Genomic DNA, 23,549 nt, shown 5'->3' with positions numbered 1-23,549 from the left:
TTTCACCTCTTTTCTATTTTTCCTTAGTTCTGTTGAAGAGTCATACAGACTCGAAACGTTAACTGTGTTCCTCTCCGCAGATGCTGTCAGACCTGCTGAGTTTTTCCAGGTATTTTTGTTTTTGTTTTGGATTTCCAGCATCTGAAGTTTTTGCTTTATCTGAATTGGACTCAGCCATGTTCTGGCCTCCAACAGTTCGCTGAGTGCCGGACACCTGGGAAGTCCCTGCTGCCGCCTGCTGTGGATCAGACAGTGCGATGTGCTCACCAGATTGTGATCGCAGGGCTACTCTAACGCTAGGCCCCACCGAGGTGTGTGCCTCTCTGCTGGTGGAGGGTGTGGGTGAGCGCTGTGATGGGACTTCAGGGAGGGTGTGTCCAGATTCCTCTTCAGAGGTTTCTTTGGGGCTTGATTGGAGGCCCTGGGTCATGGACTCTGTCGGTTGTTTGGCAGATGTGCCTGTGAAAGCAAGAGGAGATAATTAGTGCATGGCAGTGGCCTGTGAAACAGGACACATCATTCACGGCATGGTTATCTGATGGATGCTGCACTGCTGGACCCTCACTCAGTAGAGCAGCACCAACCTCACCGTCAGCACAGGACCGCTCCAGATCATGGCCGGTCAGCTTAATGGCTCTGTTTTTAAAGGCCTTGAGGACCTTGATTTCAGACATTCTGTCACCAGTCTGCGTCCTCTCTCTTGTGTGCCAGCTTGTCCTGTATTAATAGAGATGGAGAAAGTGTAAGCAGGACACCTGCCGGGCCAGATGATAAGTATGCCTGGCCTGTGTGGGTGGTGAGTGGTCCCATGGACGGGATGAGGACAATGACGGTGTGTGTGAGAGAGTGAATGGTGATGTCCTTTGAACTGGCGCTGAGTGAGGGCTCCTTGGATGTGTGATGGGTTTGTGAGTGTGTGAGTGGAGATTGATGAGAAGAGTGACTTATGCTAGTGGAACAGAAGAGATCATTCATCCTCTTGCGGCACTGGGTGGCTGTCCTCTTCTAAAGGGCGTTGGCATTGACCACCGCTGCTACTGCCTCCCATGCTGGATTGGTCACGTTGTTGCCCATCCTGCGGCCACAGCAGGGGTACAGGACATTCTGGCGGGCCTCCATGGCACCCAGCAGTTGCTCGAGGGACCCATCGTTGAAGCGGGATGGGGGTGCTGTGGTCTCTTTTCTATGGTCTCTTTGGCTATGTCTCCCCGGCAGCCCTGGTGAGCTGGTGGCAATGAGCGCTGTGCTGCCTTTTAAACATGGTGGCCGGCGTGGTGCAACAATGGGGTTATGGCAGACTGGCGAATGAGAGCCCGCCCGCCATGGAAACTGCATGTTTTCTGGAACTGCATAAGTAATATGGTGGGCTTGGGATGATACGGCGTGAAAACCCGCCATTGCCGTCAGTGGGTGGAACACCATTTTGCCCGCCTGCTACCACACTTAGTGCAAATTTGGGAAAATTTCACCCAAAAAGCCTGAAACCTTGAAATGAAATTCCTTAGTTCCTGAAGATTTGCTGTGCCCAAGTTTACCCATTTTGTCCTGTGGAGTGTATTATGTTCCACGCTTTATTTTTCATCAAACCCTCAGTCTCCTCTCCATTTGGAGGGAAGCTTCCTGTCCTCAGTCCTGCCCACATACTAAAATTCAGATCCCCACTATACAATATCATTTTGATACCATTACTTTGCAATCCCTCCATCTTTCTTTCCACCTGTCTTACCACATCCTGTTACTCTGTACAGTATGGCACAGAAGTGAATTGATGCTTGGCGGTTTGGGGTGGGGTGGGATTGAATGTCTTACAACCTCTGGTCTCATTTGGCGGATTTTAATTTTGCACTCAAGCACTCCAATCTGCATTCAGATTGCTAAAAATCACTTGCATATATCTACACTAACCATGCTTTTCATCATTCTTAGTAAAGCATTGTTGCGTAACAAATTAAGCCCCATAGAAACTCAAAGCAATTATACATTGAAAATAGACATCTCCTAGTCCTTGTAATATTGCTGAAGCCAGCTCTTCTATAATTAGATACAACAAACAATAACAGAGGGGCACCAAATTTACAAAGTTGCATATAAATTATATTTTATTTGGATGTTAAAGCTTTTTGCAAGGCATGCGAATATCTAGTTCACGATTCATACATTTTAGAACATAACTTTTAGTTTTACGAAATAAAGTTTTAACTGTTAAAAAATGGGGGCATCTGGTTAAGAAACTGGTAAAATCAACTCTGACTCTGCAAGTTTCCACTCAAACGCATCTGGATTTATGACACTTAAAAAGTAACCTGTATATGTCTTTCAACGTCAGAGTTGATAGCAAAAAAGCTTGAACAATGAATGATCCATCTCTAAGCTTGTAATGGAGCCGGGGAGTGTGAAGAACGAGTCATAAAACTCCATTAACAATATAAATTACTCATATGGGTTACAGAATGAAAGAGTAGCAAGGAATGTAAAATGATTCCTTTATGTTTCTGTTCAAGAGCATTCAAGAGAATGCCATGTCATCATGGAGACTGGATATGGGGGTAGAAGGTTCTTTTGTTTAAGCTAGCTGTATGTTTGCTGACAGAAGCAAGGAGTTCAGTTTGGGGACAGACTGGGGCAATTGCAGATTTTGTCTGGATGTAGACTATAGCTCACTGAGTGGGGAGAGCCAAAGGAAATGATGTTAGTCAGGCCTGCATTTAAGCAGAGAAAATACTAACATTATCATTCACCATGTGGAACATGGGTGGAGGCTCATACTCAATTTGGAATTTGTGAGGGGGAAAGAAGCTAGAAAATTTGCCTACTTTGAAGCTAGAGGAAGAAATCCACAGCGGTCCTCATAGAGCTTGTGGCAGAAAGTAGTCAGCTTGTAAACTTGTTCAGTTAGCTTGGAAAGAGCTCTACAGAAGCTGTGGAAGCTGCCTGGGAAAAAGCAGTCTAGTTTGTCCAAAGTCAGGACAGGGATCGGAAGGGTCCACAGGTCTTTGGTCTTTGAAGAGAATTGGAGGGTGACTTAGGCAAAAGCTAATGGAAGAATCCTCGTAAATCTTGTACCTTGGAGAAAGGTGGAGTACTGAACAGATTTAAAGAAAATTCCAGAGGACTAGACATACCTTTGGGTTGGTCCCAGGAAAGAGGAATAAACTTCCAACATTTTGTAAGATAAGAAAATTCTTAGGACGTGGGGAGTAAAAGTAGAAGTGAGTTAATAGCTTTATAAGCAATAGTACCAAGGTAGTGGTGGTTGCTTTGTTTAATTTCTTTATATACACAAAGTTTGTTTTTGTTGATCTTGTAGGCAAGAATTTTCGGGTTGGCGAGTGGGGCCAGGGCCCACTTGCTGATGCTTAAAATGATGCATGGTGACGTCGGGGATGCATCCCGACACCACAGTGCGTCATTCAGACTTTAAGTTCAGTGGGCGTGCAGCCAAGTTGGCTGCGTGCCCGCTGAACTGTCAAAGACCTATTAAAGCCATTTAAATGTCAGTTAAAGTTATTAACTGAGCTGCTCATCCAACCTTAAGGTTGGCGGTCAGGCGAAGAGCCCAGGCAGCCTTCGCATTTTTCATGGAACCTCATCCACGGGCGGGATGAGGTTCCATGAAGGGTTTATAAATTAAATAAATGTTTTCATTAATGTTCCTTGACATGTTCCAGCTCATGTGACACTGTCACATAAGGGGACATGTCTTAAAATATTTTCTTTTCTTTATTTAAACTTTTAAACCTTAAATTAATCTCCCTGAGGCACAGAGATGACTCAGGGAGATTTCTGCGCTCTTTCACATGCATGCGCAAAAGAGCGCAGGCCCCGACTCAGGGAATTCCCCCCCCACCACGTGCACAGGGAGCGCACAGTGCTTCTGGGCGCACGTCACGCTGAGGGGGACCTTAATTGGCCTGCCCACGTAAAAGGGCGAGGGCGCCGATTGGGCTCGCACCCGCCCGCCCCTGCTCAACACCCCCGACAGGGGGAAATTTCTGCCCGGAGTGTAGTTCTGTCAGTTAATTACTGGGTGTTTGGATTTTCTAAACATTAACGGTCCCTGATGGGAACATAACAAGGGTAATTATGAAACAATGAGCGGAATCTTCCATTCTGGAGTCTACGTCCAGTGGCGGGTGGGAAAGTCGGCATGATTCCCGCTGGGCGGCGGGATAGCTGAACACACATGATCTTCTGCTGTTCAGCTCATTAATAATACAAGGAGTTTGGCGAGTCTTGCAGGGCTGGCAGTCACCAGTCCCTCCATTACCTCATGGGATCCAAGGTCCTGGCACCATATTTAAAGGACACCCGGACAGCCATTCATTCACTCAATGCAGGCCAGGAGCTCCGCATTACTTTTCCAGAGTCCTTGCAGCTGCAGCTCGTACTGGAGGAGCTGGCAGATGTAGCAGCCACATCCTGGGACATGTGAGGGCGCGTTTCGCTCATCTCTAGATAAGAGCACCGCTGGTGATCCACCTGTGGTTGGGCCAATGCTCGCTGTCGCAGTGGTCTATGTTCACCAGCATCTTGATCTTCTAGCGGTCCCGGTGCCTCTTGCTGCTTGGCACTTGCTCCTTCTGGCCCCTAGCTAACTGGCAACAGTCCTTCCTTCTCATCTGGATGAGAGCCATAAGGTAGAGTTGCCTGCATTCTGCATCATCGACACCTAAGTGGATGTATGAACGATTTGAGGTGATACATTTAGTGAGCATGTCCTTTACAGGTTTCTCTCCATCTCAAAGCCAGTGCTAAGCACTTCATCTAGTCTCTGGCTAGACATGGCATCCCTATCCCACCCCTTTCAGGTGAAGGACATCCTGGAGGACCAGAGAAGGTGTTCTTCCAGTTCACACATGACTCCACTTGGAGACATTGCTCTTTGACCAGGGTGATAAGAGCCATGTACGAGAAGCTTCCCCCTGACACTGTTCAACTTGCCTCCACTACACTTGAGACTTGATAAAGAGACCATTGCCTTGGCAGCATGGAAAAACTAACCATGTGAGCCCTTGTCAGCTATGACCATTCACAAGGGATCTAGATGTTATGAGACCCATGAGTTGGGGAACAAACCTGCTGCTGTGCAGGCTTCACCATAGAAAGGAGAATACAACTGAGCATGGTTGACATCCAGTTGCCTCGTAATTATTAGGTTGTCCCTTTAGTCAGCCATTTCTGCTGACCCTGAACTTCCAGGGATCTCGGTGACTGACTGACTGTGTGGTCAGGATCAGATTTGAAAAATGGTACACATCACCTTCCAGACTTGCTCCACCACCTTCTACCCTCCCCCTGTCACCTACCAATTTCCCCCATCACCCTTGACCCACCTGATATCACCATTCCTCTCCCCTCTGTCAACCTTGAACCTCCCCCGTTACCCGCTATCAAGATCCTCCACAAGAATTCTATTTCCTCAGAGCCAGCACTCATTACTGTCCCCATGCCCACCCTGACCCTGCCCCCTCCCACTAACTGAGCCAGCTGTCTAGTCCCGCTCTGTGATATCCCCTGCATGAAACCTTTACCTTTTTTTTATTCATTCATGGGATGTGTGTGTTGCTGGCTAGGCCAGCATTTATTGCCCATCCCTGATTGCCCTTGAGAAGGTGGCGGTGGTGAGCCACCTTCTTGAACCGCTGCACTGCATGTGGTGTAGGTACACCCACAGTGCTGTTAGGCAGGGAGTTCTAGGATTTTTACTCAGTGACAATGAAGGAACAGCGATATATTTCTCCTGGCCTTGTCAGAGGTGACAGGGTTGAGTTTGCCTTTGTCATTTCCACTGCCTAGGTCGATGTCAGGTGGTCCATCCAGTTTCATTCCTTATTGACTTTCTAGCGGTTTGATACAACTGAGTGGCTTGCTAGGCCATTTCAGAGGGCATTTAAGAGTCAACCACATTATTATGGAACTGGAGTCACATATAGGCCAGACCAGGTAAGGGCGGTGAACCAGATGGGTTTTTACGACAATCAACAATGGTTTCATGATCATCATTAGACTTTTAATTCCAGATATTTATTGAGTTCAAATTCCAGCATCTGCCATGGTGGAATTCGAACCTGGGTCCCCAGAGCATTACCCTGGGTCTCTGGATTACTAGTTCAGTGACAATACTACTACACTACTGTCTACCTACCAGACTCTCACCCTGGACCTGCTACCCTACCGCATTCCACTGCCCCCTCTGACTGTGACTATTTCCTCCTATTACCAGTACCCTGAGTTCACCACCCCCAGGACCCCACCGTTGGCACCACCAACCCTGCCTGCTAAGACACTCCCCCTCCACCCCCCCCCCCCGCCACTTCCCAAGGCACTCTCTCCCCCGCTTCCCCAGCCTGCCTCCCCTGTCCAGCCTCCGCTCCACCCTTCCATCCAACCCCCACTTCCAGCCTTTGCCTACCTTCTCTGTCCAGCCTTGGAACAACTTTTGCTATCGGCACTCGATAGGAGTGAACATAAGAACTAGGAGCAGGATTAGGCATTTCAGCCTCTTGAGCCTGCCCCGCCATTCATTACGATCATGGCTGATCTCATTTCGGCCTCAACTTCAATTTCCCGCCCTCTCCCCACAACCTTTCAACCCATTACTAATTAAAAATCTGTCTATCTCCTCCTTAAATTTATTCAGCGTTCCGGCATCCACTGCACTCTGAGGTAGTGAATTCCACAGATTTACGACCCTTTGAGAAAAGTAATTCCCCTTCATCTCTGATTTAAATCTACCACCCCTTAGCCTAAAACTACGGCCTCTCATTCTAGAATGCCCCACAAGGGGAAACATCCGCTCCCTGTCTACTTTGTCTATCCCCCTTAGCATCTTATATACCTCAGTTAGACCTCCTCTCATCCTTCTAAATTCTAGTGAGTATAGGCCTAAACTGCTCAATCTCTCCTCATAAGACAAGCCCCGCATCTCTGGAATCAATCTAGTGAACCTTCTAGTGAAGTTATGTGAGGTCCCCAAAAAGGCGAAAGCAACATCTACTGACCTCAAAGTTGTGGAAGAGGTGAAGCTCGCCAGCTGCACGCCACTTATAAACAGTCGTAAAACTTAACATTCTAAATTCTCACTGGCGGTGAACTTAATTTGGAGGGTGAACTTAACTCTGGCGGGGTGGCTTTTTAATGAGCATGCATGAGATGCAAATGGGTTCCTAACATTGCTCATCGGGAAGCCTTTAACCCGCTTTGAAAGTCAGAAGAACAAAATTTATACCGTTTATCCTGCCATCGGGAAACAGATTTTTTGCCTCCTGCCAAATTAAGTGCCCCTGCCCGCCATATTCTGGCTGCTGGCAGGACCAGAAGATTCTGCCCAACATTTTTTTAAAATAAGGGATAATCTCCAGCATAAGAAATAAAAAAGACATTATATAAAGTATGATGCAAGGTAATAAATTGTAATTTTGAGTGGATTCCATGGCATACTTACTTTTCTTTTTAAAAATGATTGTGTAAGAAAGAACTTGTATTTATGTAGGATCTCAGGATGTCCCAAATACTTCACATCCATTAAGTTGGCTTTTGAAGTGGAAACACTGTTATATGGGTTTATGTTGCATCCAGATTGTGCACAACCACAAGCAGAATACAAAATAGCTGATTCATTTTTCTTGTTAATGTTGTTGGATGAGGATGGAATGTTCACCACATCATTGGGTGAAGTACCTGCTCTTTTTAAAAATGATGTTATGGGATGCTTCATTCCCTGTCTCCTCCACCCTGACATTGAACAATAAGTGCAAGAAGCTCAAAGACTTTGTCACTAAAATTGAGACCATTAATCAACTGCCTCTGCCGCTTCCCTCCTTTCCCTTAGCCCACCAAACCAAATTTCCTCTAAAGCTCCCAAATGCCCTAACCTTGAACCCTCGTCATTCTCTGGTTTCACTCTATCTCTCCTAATGCCCTCTCCCAGCTTATTTTGTCCATGAGACCCAACACCTGTTTCCTTGACCCTCAATCTTTCATTTTGACCAATCATAGCTAATAGTCACTTTAGATACACTGAAGGATGCCAGCCTATTGAGGTGTGCATCATTGCCAAGTTATCAGAATCAGATCCTTGCTGGCAGTGCCCATAATTTCTCCTTTCATTAGATCATCACAGAGAATTGCACCGGTTGTAAAGTATGAAAGTAGGACTTGAAAAAATAGGTGCAGCACAGAAACAGATATATTCATTACATGAACTGAAAATGCAAATAAAATGATTACTTAACTTTGTTTCAATATATCCAACAAAATATTATTTCTAAAGTGGTGGGAAAAATATAAAATAGCCTAAAAAGAGATGCACATAGACAATCAATGCAATTAACAACAATTTTTCGAGCATCAACATGATTTTTTTGTGGTCAAGTGCTCATGTCACTCGTCATCTGAACATGAGAGGCAGATCTTTGGTTATATTAGAAAGACTAATACACTTTTCATAGAAGAACAATTTGTGATGTGGGGAAAACTAATGATTCTTTTCACCCTGGAGTTGTCATATCTGTTAAAAATGATTTACCTCTGCAGATGTTGATGTTGCCTTGTGTTAACATGGATACCTGAAAATAGTGCCTGTGGCTTCCGCGATTCACCAGTGCACAGTAGTCTTACTGACCTCTGTGAAATTTTTTGAGGGTGACCAGAAGGAGTCACTGTCATGAATGGTTAAAGCAATCATGACTAACTTCCAGTAGCAATGTTGTTGTACTACTCCTGGGTAGTGGTAGCTTTGCTACCAGATGACGTACTGAAGGATGGTCACCTTATTGAGGGACATCATTATATGCCCTACATTTGTAGTACCTACATTACACTGTATCTTAGTGGAACGGCTTGGGTTTCCTGAATCATTATGAACTCTCCTGCAGTTCCTGCTATTCTTCCTTCCCCATCCCCAAAGTCTTTCAGTTTTATGAGGACTGCATATCCGTGTTAGTTTCCAGCAGAAAAGGTGCTCCAGCATCCTTCAGGACAAGTCAAAAGAGGCAACAGACAGCATGTACAAAGTGGAAAGAGCAGAACATGTGAGTTGTGTTTTAACTCTTAGATTGCCTGTAAGTCCAGGGAAATTTCTGTCACTAAATTAAGTAATTTTGCAACATTTCAGCTTATCCATTGTGATACTAAAATGGCTCATCACTATTATGGTGATAAAACTCCCAATACCACAAATAGCTTTAGTACTACAGTATGAATCTTGTAGAACTAAAATAATTAAAAACTATTAACAGAAAATTACACTTCACTGTGTATATATAAAGTTGTGCAGCTTTACATGGCCAATTACACATATTTTCCAGTTTTGAAGAATTTCAACTCGCCCCTCACATTTTGGGGACTAGGTCTTTCTTTGGAGCTTGAGAACGACTAAACTGCTCTAAACTTTTCTGTGACAAAAAGTACCTGTAGTGGTGCAATGTGAGGGTAAATATACAACATAGAAAGCAATAAAGCTGCACGTAATAGTTGAACTTTATAGGTCTTTTCTCCCTGGTCAACTGAAGTTAGTAATGCAGATAAAGACAGTGCAGAGGTGCAGCGTTCCCAGCTGCTGGGATGCATATTCAAACTCTGCAGAACACCAAGTGGGAAAAGAATAGGAAAATAAGATTAGAGTCGCTAACACCAGCTTGATGAGCTGGGTGGCTTTGCCCTGTGCCAAAATTTCTTTGGTGATTTCCTAGTGCACATTACACCATTCTTAGCCAATCAAAGGCCAAATATGCTGGATAGAGGAGGACAATATTGGAACGCAATCAATAGTGAGTAGCAACTAGGCCTTGACAAAATAGTTGGGTCAACTGATTATCCTGTTTTTTAAAGAATGCCTTATAATGTGAGGAAAATTAGAAAATATACTTAAATAGGACAGAATCGATAAAACAGAATGGAAAATGGAAAACAAGTACATCCATACTATCTTGTATTATATCAGTGATAAACTACATGTTTGTGTTTTTAAACAGGAGTATGCTGATCTTCAGGTGAGTGAACCAAAGATAAGAGATGGTATGGAACTAGTGGATCAGTCAAAAGATGACCTTTTCCCTTGCGTCTGTCATAGAACGAAGGTACAGTATGGATTTAAAACAAGGTTCTTTGAAGAGTCCTTTTACGAATACACCCAAGTCTCTCTGAACATTTAAATTTTTCATGCTTTCTAAAAAATATGCTGCTTTTTTATTTTTAGTACCAAAATCACTAACCTCACACTTCCCACATTGTATTCCATCTGACACCTTGTCGCCACTCACTTAACCTGTCTGTATCTCTTTGCAATCTCATTGTGTCCTCCTCACAGCTTACATTCCCACCTAGCTTTGTATCATCAGCAAACTTTGATACATTATCCTTGGTCTTTTCATCTGAGTCATTAATATAAATTGTAAGTGGCTGAGGCCCCAGCACTGACCCTTGCGCCACTTCACTGGCTACTGCCTGCCAACTTCAAAATGCCCCGTTTATTCCTACTCTGCTTCCTGCCCATTGACCAATCCTTCATCCATGTTAATATATTACCCCCAGCTCCATGAGCCATTCGTCAAAGCTTCTGGCTTACAGATCGTCGGACACAGGACGTACGACCAAGTTGTGCGTCGGTACCTTGTGGAAGCCTTGACGCACGGACCTACATGTGAATTTCCCGGGAAGTTTAAACTCCGCGGGGCCCTCTGCGAATGTCTCCAACTCTGAATTAAAATTAGGGACTTTGGACAATTCCACGGTAGTTACCCAGGAAATGCTGGGCAGCTTAAAACTTAATCTTAACACCTGATTAACTCCACAACTGACCCCCCCCCCCAAAATCAACCCCTGAATCCCACCTCGACCCAAGACTACACACCCCCCCCACGGACCATCCGATGAGCTGCCAACCACCCAACTAACCGTCCTACCTGACTAACTCCCCCCACCCCCCAACCCGATCACCACACAACTAACCCCCATGATCCAACCAAACTACCGCTACACCTGATCCGACTACTCCTGACACCCTCCCCCACCACAACTGCATCCGATCACCTGACTGTCCTCTTACCCCTACTGCCCCTCGGACCCAACCTGATTACACCCTCAGCACGACTTAGCCCCCTGACCACCCGACAACCTTCCCTAACCCAATCCGAATACCCCTGACCCTCCAACTATCCACCAGACCAGACTAGCCTCCTGACCCAACATGACTACTACCTCGACCTGACCTCGACCCACCTACCCCCCCCACTCTGTCTACCCACCTCACCCACTTACTAATCTCATCCACCTACTCACCTCACCCATTTACCCACCTGACGCACTTACCCATTCACCCACCTCACCCACCACCCACCTATCCACTTAACCACCTCACCCATTGACCCACCTCACCCATTTACCCACCTCACACACTTACCCATTCACCCACCTTACCCACCTCACCCGCTACCCACCAATCCACTTAACCGCCTCATCCACTGACCCGCCTCACCCACTTATCCAGCTCAGTCCCTTACCCACCTCACCCTCCTACTCATTTATCCACTTCACCTGCCTCAACACCTTATCTACCTCATCCACCTACCCCCTATCCACTTAGCCACCTCACCCATAGAGTCATAGTCATAGAGTCATAGAGGTCTACAGCACAGAAAAAGGCCCTTCGGCCCATCGAGTCTGCACTGGTCAAACAAGTACTTAACTATTCTAATCCTATTTTCCAGCACTAGGCCCATAGCCTTGTATGCCATGGCATCGCAAGTGCACATCCAAATGTTATGAGGGTTTCTGTCTCTACCACCCTTTCAGGCAGTGAGTTCCAGATTCCCACCACCCTCTGGGTGAGAAAACTCTTCCTCACACCCCCTCTAAACCTCCTGCCCCTTATCTAAAATCTATGCCCCCTGGTTATTGATCCCTCCATCAAGGGGAAAAGTTCCTTCCTGTCTACCGTATCTATGCCCCTCATAATTTTATACACCTCAATCATGTCCCCCCTCAATCTCCTCTGCTCCAAGGAAAATAACCCCAGTCTATCCAATCTCTCCTCATAACTAAAACTCTCCAGCCCAGGTAACATCTTGGTAAATCTCCTCTGCGCTTTCTCTAGTGCAATCACATCCTTCCTATAATGCAGATTCCAGAACTGCACGCAGTACTCTAGCTGTGGCCTAACCAGCGTTTTATGCAGTTCCAGCATAACCTCCCTGCTCTTATATTCTATGCCTCAGCTAGTAAAGGCAAGTATCCCATGTGCCTTCTTAACCACCTTCTCTACCTGTCCTGCTATCTTAAGGGACTGGTGGACATGCACACCAAGGTCCCTCTGATCCTCGGTACTTCCCAGGGTCCTACCGTCCATCGTGTATTCCCGTGCCTTGTTTGTCCTGCCCAAGTGCATCACCTCACATTTATCCCAATTAAATTCCATTTGCCACTGATCAGCCCATCTGACCAGCCTGTCTATATCCTCCTGTAATCTAAGGCTATCCTCCTCACTGTTTACCACCCCATCAATTTTCACGTCATCTGTGAACTTACTGATCAACCCTCTCATATTCAAGTCTAATTCATTTATATATACCACAAACAGCAAGGGACCCAACACCGATCCCTGTGGTACCCCACTGGACACAGGCATCCAGTCACAAAAACACCCCTCGACCATCACCCTCTGCTTCCTGCCACTCAGCCAATTCTGGATCCAATTTGCCAAACTGCCTTGGATCCCATGGGCTCTTACCTTTGTTATCAGTCTCCCATGCGGGACCTTATCAAAAGCCTTGCAGAAGTCCAAGTAGACTACGTCAAATGCATTGCCCTCATCTACACACCTGGTTAGCTCTTCGAAAAATTCAATCAAATTGGTCAGACATGACCTCCCCTCAACAAAACAAAACCCACTTACCCACCTACCCTCCTACCTGTCTAGCCCCATTACCCATTTACCCATTCACTCACTCATCCATTCACTAACATTCAAGTAGGGCCATTAAACTTAGCATACCGCAGCTAATGCCATAAAAAAGGAATGTGCCCTGTCTTTCCGTGACTCTACTCCACTTCGACGGTGTTCCCCAAATGACACTGCACTCCAAATGTCTGTGGAAGCAGATGCAGAAGGTCCCAGAAAAAATGCGGACTAGGGTTGAGTCAGCAGCAATCCAACGATCATTACCGCTGCTCGGAAGATCTGGGCCATTATTTTGCTTAGTAGCTTCATGTGACACCTTATCAAATGTCTTTTGTATTGCTGAAGAAAAGAGACATGTCAAACCTTTTTGTCTTGAACTCATCAGGACAATTTGTAAAAATACCTACAAGGGGAAAACAACAATTTATACTGTCTGAGAAGAGATTGCTGATTGGCCGGCAAATGGACTCTGATTGGCAGAGGCGCGGCCATGGAGAATGTACCAGTTGATGGTGACTGGTAGTTAACTGCCAGCATTGTTTGAACTTTAAACCAGGTAGCTTGACCCTGATTGGTCAAGGCATTGCCCTGAGGAATGAGTCAGTGAATGTCTGTTACTCATTTTGTTTAGCTGAAACAGACACAATGTGTCTACATGTTCTTTCTGTCTGCAAAGAAAAGGGCCCTGTGTATTAATGTTTGTAGCTTCCAGTACACACAAATGCGCCACATTGCGCACTGGACTGACAATCTTAAATTATTTGTCAGCGTAATTCTTAGCACACTGAGGATTATCCCACCCCCACAACCAGCTTATATTTCATCTCATTTGTATTTTTCCTTAGTTCTGATGAAGAGTCATACGGACTTGAAACGTTGACTGTATCCCTCTTCCCAGCTATTTTTGTTTTTGTTTCAGATTTCCAGCATCCACAGTATTTTGCTTTTATATTATTTAGCAAATGTTTTCCAATCGTGGAATCACATCTTACGTTGGACTCTCTGTTTTGAGTTTTGCAAGCACAGGCTGGTTGGGTTAGGTCTGTAGCTTGCCTGTTGCAAACAGCGGCTGGGACATGCTGCTTGATACAATCCGCCAGTCTTTGGGACATATATTAATACACAGGGCCCTGTTCTTTGCAGGCAAAAAGAACATGTAGACACATTGCACCTGTTTCAGCTAAACAAAATAAGTGACTGCCATTCGCTGACACATTCCTCAGACAATGCCTTGACCAATCAGGGTCAAGCTGCCTGATTTTCTTTCTCTCTCCTTTCTTGATTAGTGATATTACATTTGCTAACTTCCAATCTACTGAGACCTTTCTAGAATCTGAGCAATTTTAGAAAATCATAACCAATGTATCAATCATTGTTGCAGCTATTACCAATTTTAGAATCCTTGGAGGTAGGCCATCAGCTGCTAAGGATTTGACGCCTTTTAGCCCCTTAAATTTCTCTAGTATTATTTGTGTGCTGACCATTACTTTAAGCTCCTCACTCTTATTAGCCCTCTTGGGTTTCCCTCTATTCTTGGTATGTAATTTGTGTCTTCTACTGTGAAGACAGGCACAAAATATTTATTCAACATCCCTGCTATTTTCTCATTCCCCATGACAATTTCGCTTATCTCTCCCTCCAAGGGATCAACATTTACTTTGGCTACTCTTTTTTTATATACTTGTAAAAGCTCTTACAACCTGCTTTTATATTCCTAACCAGTTTATTCTCATCGAATCATAGAATGTTTACATAGAACGTCATTTAGCCTGTCATGTCTGTGCCAGCTCTCTGCAAGAGCAACTTCAGTTAATCCCACTTCCCCAAATTTTCCTTGTAGCCCTGCAACCACTTTCTCTTCCTATCAATATCCAATTCTCTTTTAAATTCCATGATTGAATCTGCCTCCACCACACTCTCAGGTAGTACATTCCAGATCCTAACCACTCACTGCATAAAACGGTTTTGTCTCATATCACTTTTGCTTCTTATACCATTCACAAGAATTCAATATTTTCTGGTCCTTGACTCTTCCACCAATGGAAACAGTTTCTCCCTATCTACTCTAACCAGTCACCTCATGATTTTGAACGTCTCTGTCAAACGTTATCTCAACATTCTCTTTTCTAAGAACAGTCGCAGCTTCTCCAATCTGTCCACATAACTGAAGTCCTTTATTTTTGGAACTGTAGTAATTGTAGCTTTAAGGAATGTAGTGACTGTAGCTTTAAAACTTATTGTGTTGTATAGTATCACGTGACAGTGTGAATGAATCAGCTCTAAGCATGGGGAACCTTAGAGTGGGAGTTCTTCTTCTAGTTGTGGAGCTTGGTGGAAGCATGTGACTGCTGCTGCAGCCTGTAAATAAAGTTTGATGTTTCTAATGAGAAACCTATCTGGAAAATCAAGTCCATAACAAATTGGTGACAAGGATAAATCGGGTCCAGCATTGTCCCTCACCCAGCAACCATGAGTATCTTGTTTAAACAGAAGAAAAGGAGGATTTATTCACCAGATATGCCACATTTTGGCAGAATTGACCCCTTCAAACTATCCACAGAGGATTGGTGTCAATATGTAGAATGCCTTGGGTTCTATTTCCAGACAAACAAAATAATGAGAGGAAAAGAGGAGAGCAATTCTCCTAAGCATTTGAGGGAGTCAAACCTATAATTTAATCTGAAGTTTGATAATCCTGAATGCTTCCGATCCAAAGACCTTCAGTGAATTGGTAGACTTCATTAAGGGATACTTTCAACCTAAATCCTCAGTCATCATGCAGAAGCTCAGATTTAATTCGAGGGTTAGAGCCCCAGGGGAGACCATTGCTACATACGTGGCAAAATTGACACAACTGACTGAACACTCTGATTTCGGGGAGACCCTAAACGATATGCTCAGGGATCGTTTAGTCTGCGGTGTGCAAGATGATGCCATTCAACAACGATTGTTAGCTGAAGAAAACCTTGATTTTAAAAAAGCATTGGAAATAGTGCTCGTGATGAAAAGCGCAGGCTATATAAGGTGCACAAAATGGCACCGTTTTCTAGTTGGGGCGGGAACGGACAGTTCAGTGTGGCGGGAAAAGTTGGGACTCTGCCGTGAAGCAGGAGACAGCCCCCGCTACCTGAAAATTTAAAATAAAAACAGGAAACAGCTCAGCAGCAAATCTGAAAATGAATTGTTATCGATGTGGAAGCAATCATACCCCTGAAATTTGCTGTTTTAAAGAGGTGGAGTGCCATTTTTGCATAAAAGAGGGCAAATACTGAAGCATTGTAAAGCAAGATTGAGACAGACTCCCAGGCAGCAAACTAAGTTAATCGAAGTACTTAACGTTGATGAACCGGAAACCACCAATTGTGATATTTATTCCCTATTTAATGTAAAAGTAGGGAAGACAGAGCCGATCACTGTTACTCTGCAGATAAGTAGAAAACCTTTAACGATGGAAGTGGACACTGGTGCTTCAACCACTGTAGTGGGAGACGACACCCTTAAACATTTAAACAAGAGTACTTAACAATTGAATTTGGAACAGTCTTCAGCCAAATTGAAAACTTACACTCGCAAAGCTATCCAACTGAAGGGTATTACCACTGTACCTGTTTATTGTAAGCACCAAACAGCATAACTCCCGGGGATAGTAGTAGAAGGCGAAGGACCGAGCCTCCTAGGTCACAATTGATTGAGGAAATTAACCTTGATTGGCCAGTTAGATTTCAAAAGAAAGCAGGAAGAGTTCCTGAGTTGGGAAAGGAACAAGGCAAGGTACTTCAGAATGAGCCTGGAGAGTCCAAGGGCCACAACTGGATGCGAAAGGAGTGTGTAGCCATTCAGCAACCTGAGGAAATGAAGACTGTCTTAAACAGCAGCATAGAAGAACAGCAGAAGAGATTCAAGGAGACTCTGCTGAATTACAGAATTCAAGATGAAGCAAGTGACCTCCGCAAAGAAAAGGAAAACCTGTTGAAAGACCTTCACACACTACAAAGATCCTTCAGGTCAAAGTTTGTACCTCTGGAAAATTACAAAGAGAAGCAGAAAGAATTTAACATTACTCTGAACAAACTGAAGAACTGGTTGTCAGAGCAGATGCAGCAATGTTCAAGGTTCCAGGAGGAAGCCAACAGATACAAGGAGACACAAGAGCTAAAGAATCAGCTGTGTGAAACTAAAGAGGCATTGGAAGGAAAAGTTGTGGTACTTTCCAAAATGCCAGTAGGTGATGAAGCCATGGGTAACTCAACCCCTGACCAGAACCAAATTGAGATTTTGCCTGAGAGATATCTGGCTGACTGTGAAGTCAAAATGAAGGATGAGGCTAAACTCGGAGCTGAAGGTGCTCAAGCGACAGACACTTAGCACATAAGTAGTTGTCCTTAATCATAATGCTGTCCAGAAACTCCCACATGCTGCAGATATGACACATCACCTACTCCGCCATGTCTATCTAAACTGGCTATTTATTTAAATAGTGTTAAGATTTTTTCTCAATTGATTATTTTAGTGGTTTTTTTATCTATTAATTTAATAAAATTAGTAAATTACAGGTTCTGAAATTTGAGATTGACAAACCTCACCAGTTTAAAGAGCAAAACTAAAATCTCCAATACTCTCCAACCTATTGGATATCTGTTGCTCTGGGACATCATTCCTTGACTTGGTTTGATATTGAAGTCCAGCCTCCCAGCTTCCTCCCCAGCCCCCTCTATGGTTCCCCCAACTTCCTCTCCCCCAGCTCCCTCGCTTGTGCCCCAGTTCCTTCTCCAGCCCCCAGCTCCCCGTTCAGCTTCTCAGCTCCCCCTCAAGAAGCCCATTGCCCTCTCCAGCCCCAGCTCCTGCTCGGTGTCCAGCTTCCAACTCTCCTTCCAGTCCCCCAGCTTCCTTTCCAGACACCCCCCAGCTCCCTTTCCAGCCCCCAGCTACCTCTTCAGGCTGCAGCTCTCCCTCCAACCTCCCCGTTCCCTCTCCTGCCACCCAGCACCCCCTACATTCCCCGAGATCCCTTTCAAATGCTGCAGCTCTCCCTCCAACCCCCCAGTTCCCCCTCCTGCCACCCAGCACCCCCTCCATCCCCCGAGATCCCCCTCAAACCCTGCAGCTCTCTCTCCAACCCCTCAGTTCCCTCTCTTGCCACCCGGCTCCCACTCCTGCTGCCCAGCTCTCTCTCCAACCCCCCAGCTCTCTCCTGCCACCCAGCTCCCTCTCCTGCTACCCAGCTCTCTCTCCAACCCCCCAGCTCTCTCTCCAACCCCCCAGCTCTCTCTCCAACCCCCCCCAGCTCTCTCTCCAACCCCCCAGCTCTCTCTCCAACCCCCCAGCTCTCTCTCCAACACCCCAGCTCTCTCTCCTGCCACCCAGCTCCCTCTCCTGCTACCCAGCTCTCTCTCCAACCCCCCAGCTCTCTCTCCAACCCCCCAGCTCTCTCTCCAACCCCCCAGCTCCCTTTCCTGCCACCCAGCTCCCTCTCCTGCCACCCAGCTCTCTCTCCAACCCCCCAGTTCTCTCTCCAAGCCCCCAGCTCTCTCTCCTGCCCCCCAGATCCCCCTCAAATCCCGCAGCTCTCTCTCCAACCACCCAGCTCTCTCTCCTGCCACCCAGAACACCCTCCAGCCCCCCAGATCCCCCTCAAACCCCGCAGCTCTCTCTCCAACCCCCCCAGCTCTCTCTCCAACCCCCCAGCTCCCTCTCCAGCCCCCCAAGCTCCTTCTCCAATCCCCAAGCTCCCTCAACTGCCTCAGCTCATCCTCCAACCTCCATCTCCTTCTCCAACCTCCATCTCCCTCTCCAACCCCCATCTCCCTCTACAACACCTCAAGTCCTTGCCCAACACCCCAGCTCCCTCTGCGGCCCCCAACTCCATCTCCAACCCCCAATTCCCCCTCCTGTCCCCCAACTCCCTCTCCAGCCCCCCAACTCCCACTCCTGTCCCAAGGCTCCCTCTTCAGCCCCCCTACTCCCTCTCTTGCCCTCAACTCTCCCTTCAGCCCCCAGGTCCCTCTCCTAACCCCAGCTCTCTCTCTCCTGCCCCCAGTTCTCTCTCTCCTGCCCCTAGTTCTCTCTCAGCCCCCCTCCAGCCCCCCAGTTCCCTCTCAGCCCCCCAGTTCCCCCTCAACCTCCAGCTCCCTCTCCAACCCCCAGCTCCCTCTCCAGCTCCTCAACTCCATCTCCAGCCCCCAAAATCCCTCCTCAACCCTCCAACTCCCTCTCCTGCCTCCAGTTCCCTTTCAGCCTGCCAACTCTCTCTCCAGCCCCCCAACTCTCTCTCCAGCCCCCAAACTCTCTCTCCAGCCTCCCAACTCTCTCTCCAGCTCCCCAACTCCCTCTCCAGCCCCCCAGGTCCCTCTCCAGCCCCCCTAGCCTCCTTCTCCAACCCACCCCCCAGCTCACTATTCTGCTCCCAGCTCCCTCTCCAGCCCCCCAGTTCCTGCTCCAGCGCCCCCCCCCCAGATCCTTCTCCAGCTCAACAAACTCCTTCTCCAACCCCCAAGCTCCCTCAACTGCCTCAGCTCCTTCTGCTACCCCCCATCTCCGTCTCCAACGCCCCAGCTCCCCCTCCAATCCCCCCAGCTCCCCTTCCAGTCCCCCCAGCTCCCTCTCCTACCCCCAGCTCCCTCTCCAATCCCCATCTCTCTCTTCTGCCCCCAGCTCCCACTCCAGTCACCCTCCCCGCTCACCCTCCAAATGCCCCAGCTACCTCTCCAGCCCTCCAATTCTTTCTCCAGCCCTCCAATTCTTTCTCCAGCCCCTCAACTCTCTCTCCAGCCCCCCAACTCTCTCTCCAGCCCCCCAGCTCCCTCCCCAGCCCTCCCAGCTCCCTCTCCTATCCCCAACTCCCTCTCCAGCCCCCCAACTCCCTCTCCAGCCCCCCAGCTCCCTCTCCAGCCCCCCAGCTCCCTCTCCTATCCCCAGCTCCCTCTCCAACCCACCAACTCCCTCTCCAGCCCCCCAGTTCCCTCTCCTATCCCCAGCTCCTTCTCCTATCCCCAGCTCCTTCTCCAACCCCCCCCAACTCCCTCTCCAGCCCCCCAAGCTCCCTCTCCAACCCCCAAGCTCCTTCTCCAACCCCCCAGTTCCTTCTCCAACCCCCAGCTCCATCTCCAGCCCCCCAACTCCCTCCAGATACCAAAGTATCTTGTACGCACAGTACAAACTTAAACTGAAAACTTGAGCAAGAGCCCGCCTCTAATTCCATGGCCAAAACCTTCTACTATTTTCACCCTAGAAGATAAAGACAATCTGTTTATTTTCATAATTGACAAACTGCCATGACCTCAATCGCCTCCCCCCCTCCCCATCCCTTCCATCCTCATTTCTAATACTTCCTCAACTCCAATGTTCATAAAATCATGCAGACATAGGGGAGAATTTTCTCCCCGTCGGGGGATTTGAGCGGGCAGGTGCGCAGCCGATCCCCGCCCGCGATCGGTTGCGCGCCGCCATTTTACGTGGTTGGGCCACGCGTACCCAGAAGCGCTGTGCGGGCGGGGGGAGTAGGCTGAGTCGGGGCCTGCGCTCTTTCGTGCATGTGCGCGAAAGAACGCAGAAATCTCCTTGAGACACAGAGCTGCCTCAGGGAAATTAGTGTCATTTTCTAAAATTTTAATGAAGAAAATAAAAATTTAAGACATGTCCCCGCTCTTGTGACAGTGTCACATGAGCTGGGACATGTCAATGAATTTTATTTAAAATTTTTATTAAACTTCAAAAACCTTCATGAAACCTCATCCCGCCCGTGGATGAGGTTTCCCAATAAATGCGAAGGCCTCCTGGGCTCTTCGCCTGCCCACCAACCTTAAGGTTGGACAGGCAGCTCAGTTAATTATTTTAATTAGTTTTTAAATGGCTTTAATAGGCCTTTGCCAACTCCACTATGCGCCTGCTGAACTGAAGATCTGAATGATGCGCAGTGACATCAGGACGCATGCCATATTACTCTGTTTCTTTCTCCTCCATCTCCCCCCAACTCTCTAACCCGTCTCTTCAGGTGATCCAGTATCTGTTCACTCAATCTCCCCCCACTAAGCTCTTGACGAATCAAATGCCATTCCTTGCCTCACACTAGCCAATACAGTAACTGGTTGAAAACCAAAATGCTGAGGATGCTGGAAATCTGAAATAAAAGCAGTACACACTGGAAATACTGAGCAGGTCAGGCTAGATCTGTGGAGATAGAAACAGAGTTAATGTTTCAGATCGATGACTTTTCATCAGAACTGGTTCTCTCTGCTTAAGCACCAGTCTCATCCTCTTTGAAGCCACTATGTTCATCTTCAGCTGACCCCCTTCAATAAGCCTTTATGCACTCCAAGACCCATGACCATGACCACCTAGAAGGACAAGGGCAGCAGACACATGGGAACGCCACCACCTGGCCATGCACCAACATGACTTGGAAATATATCGCTGTATCTTCACTGTTGCTGGGTCAGAATCCTGGAACTTGCTCCGTTTCAGCACTGTGGGTGTACCTACACCACATGGACTGCAGCAGTTCAAGAAGGCAGCTCACCACCACCTTCTCAAAGACAGTTGGGGATGGGAAAGAAATGCTGGCCTAGCCAGTGACGCTCACAGCCCATCAATGAATCGAAAATAATCTACAGACACATGGCAGTAACTTCCCAAGGTTACTTCGACATCACTTCTCAACTCCATTACTTCAACCACTGTGGACAAGCCACAAAGTCATCTGCAAGTTTCCCTTCAAGGAACTCACAATCTTGATTGGGATAAATAACTGTTTTGTCACTGATGTTGAATCAAAAACCTGGAATTCCATACCCAACACAATTGTGAGAATGCCATGAGTACAGAGATGGCTGTGATTTAATAATCAGAGCAAATAGGGATATAGAAATAAAGGTGATAAAGGCATGTAAATATAGCTTTGCCAGTGTCACTCACAAAATCAAATCTAAAAAATCATTATATTCTGGTTTCCTTCTGATTCCCAACAACTTTGGAAGATGTCTGTAACTGCTACGATGGCACATTGTCCCTCCTTAACCCTCCATGGTTATAACACAGCTGTGCCATCTTCCACTGGCTCTCCTCTGTGTTCCGCCTATAGGGAGCAATTATATTCTTATCAATCCAACCTAGTTAGCCTATCTTTAACAAAACTTGTTCTCCTCACTTGAACCGCCAACTCTAATGGATTCTTACTTTACTAATTACCCGTCCCTGCTTCCTCATTTGATGGGGCCACTTATAAAAGCACAGGGTTGATTTCCATATGTATGCTAAAATAAAACTGGGCTGCAGCTCTTCACCACATCACTATATTCTAGGACTCCCTCTATGTTGTCAAATGCCTGCCTGACATCAAGTCCTTTTCCTCCATGTCCCTCTCTTACTGCTTATTGAGGGTACACCAGGTGGTCCACTTCCACGGTGATCTCCTTGGTGCAGAAATATGTTTCAAACTCCACATTTTAGTAACTGCGATGACTGGTTATCTTTACCTCCATAACATCAGCTGCCTCATCTCCATCACTATAAATAAAATCAATACGCACACTTTTGTCATTTTTTTAATGCCCTCTTTGCCAGCCTCCTAAATTTCATCCTCCACAAACTAGTGTTAAGGCCTGGCTGATGGTAAATGCCGAGCTGCCCAAATCCCAGAGGGAAACATGCAACAACTGCCAAAACAGTTGTTGGAATTTGTATAGTATGAGGAGAGGTTCTGAAATCAGGAAATGATGTCCCTGGCTACTTGTGATTATGTTATAGTCAAGTAAACGTTTATTGAAGGAAAATAGAGAAAAAAACACAATTATACTTATACGCAAGAATGTGTAAAACATTACTTTACAACAGTTCGACAAGATCATAACTTAACTACCCCCAGAGCTAACCGTCCCCTTTTCAGCAACTATCCTTGTAGATTTCAAAATATATAGAATTCCAGTAATTTTTACCACACAGTGTCTTTTTTCTCTTGGGGTGTCCTTTGAGGCTGACAGCACTGGGTCTTCAGGTCTGGCCATGTTCACACAGTCTTATGGGAGTTCTGACCAGCTATCCTGCTGTCACATAGGCTTCAGTATTTTCTTCCGTTTGACCTCTCTATTGTCTCAACCAGTCTCTTTAGAAATTCTTTCATCTCAGACTTGATTAGATCCTTCTTTACTTTACTCCTAGGGTAAGCTTTTTAAAAAAAACCTATCTTTACCTTATTAACTGACACCTTTTACAACCTGCATTTATCCCCCTTTGAATTAAAACAATTCAATTCAAAACCACTTCTGTCATTGCTTTATGTAAAACTCTGATTGAAGTTCCTCTTGGTTCATTAACATATCAAAACCACTTCTTACTGTTGGCTTTAGACTCTTGCAGTCACTCTGGCTCTTACTCCAATTACCATATTTACAAACCTCCAACAGCCTGTCTTCCAGTATATAAGAAATATGACAGGGTTATTAGAAGAAAAATATTACAGTTTCTTGTTTTCTTGACACTAGTTTGCTTAAAATTTCATAAACTGATTTCACGTGCACTAAATCCCATGTACCCACCACACTGACCCTTTCTGATCTAGAATGGCTTCCTATTCCAATACATTAATTTCAAAATCCTCTTCCTTATTTACAGTGCTGTTGATAGCCTTGCAGTACCTTACTTCCATGGCTTCCTCCAC

At 46.2% G+C, this 23,549-nt stretch overlaps 1 protein-coding gene across 4 annotated transcripts in view; it reads left to right on the top strand.

Annotated features, from left to right (window-relative positions):
* Window positions 1–23,549, top strand: part of poglut2 (protein O-glucosyltransferase 2) — a 124,686-nt gene that overhangs the window by 91,152 nt on the left and 9,985 nt on the right. For all 4 annotated transcript variants that reach the window (XM_078545853.1, XM_078545854.1, XM_078545852.1 and 1 more), the window contains one exon: window positions 9,975–10,079. In XM_078545853.1, the coding sequence (XP_078401979.1) occupies window positions 9,975–10,079 (105 nt within the window). The remainder of the gene's footprint in view (window positions 1–9,974; window positions 10,080–23,549) is intronic.

Source organism: Cetorhinus maximus, chromosome 7 (genome assembly GCF_964194155.1).
Source record: "Cetorhinus maximus chromosome 7, sCetMax3.hap1.1, whole genome shotgun sequence".
Lineage (NCBI taxonomy): Eukaryota > Metazoa > Chordata > Chondrichthyes > Lamniformes > Cetorhinidae > Cetorhinus > Cetorhinus maximus.
This window is presented reverse-complemented; position numbering and strand designations above follow the sequence as displayed.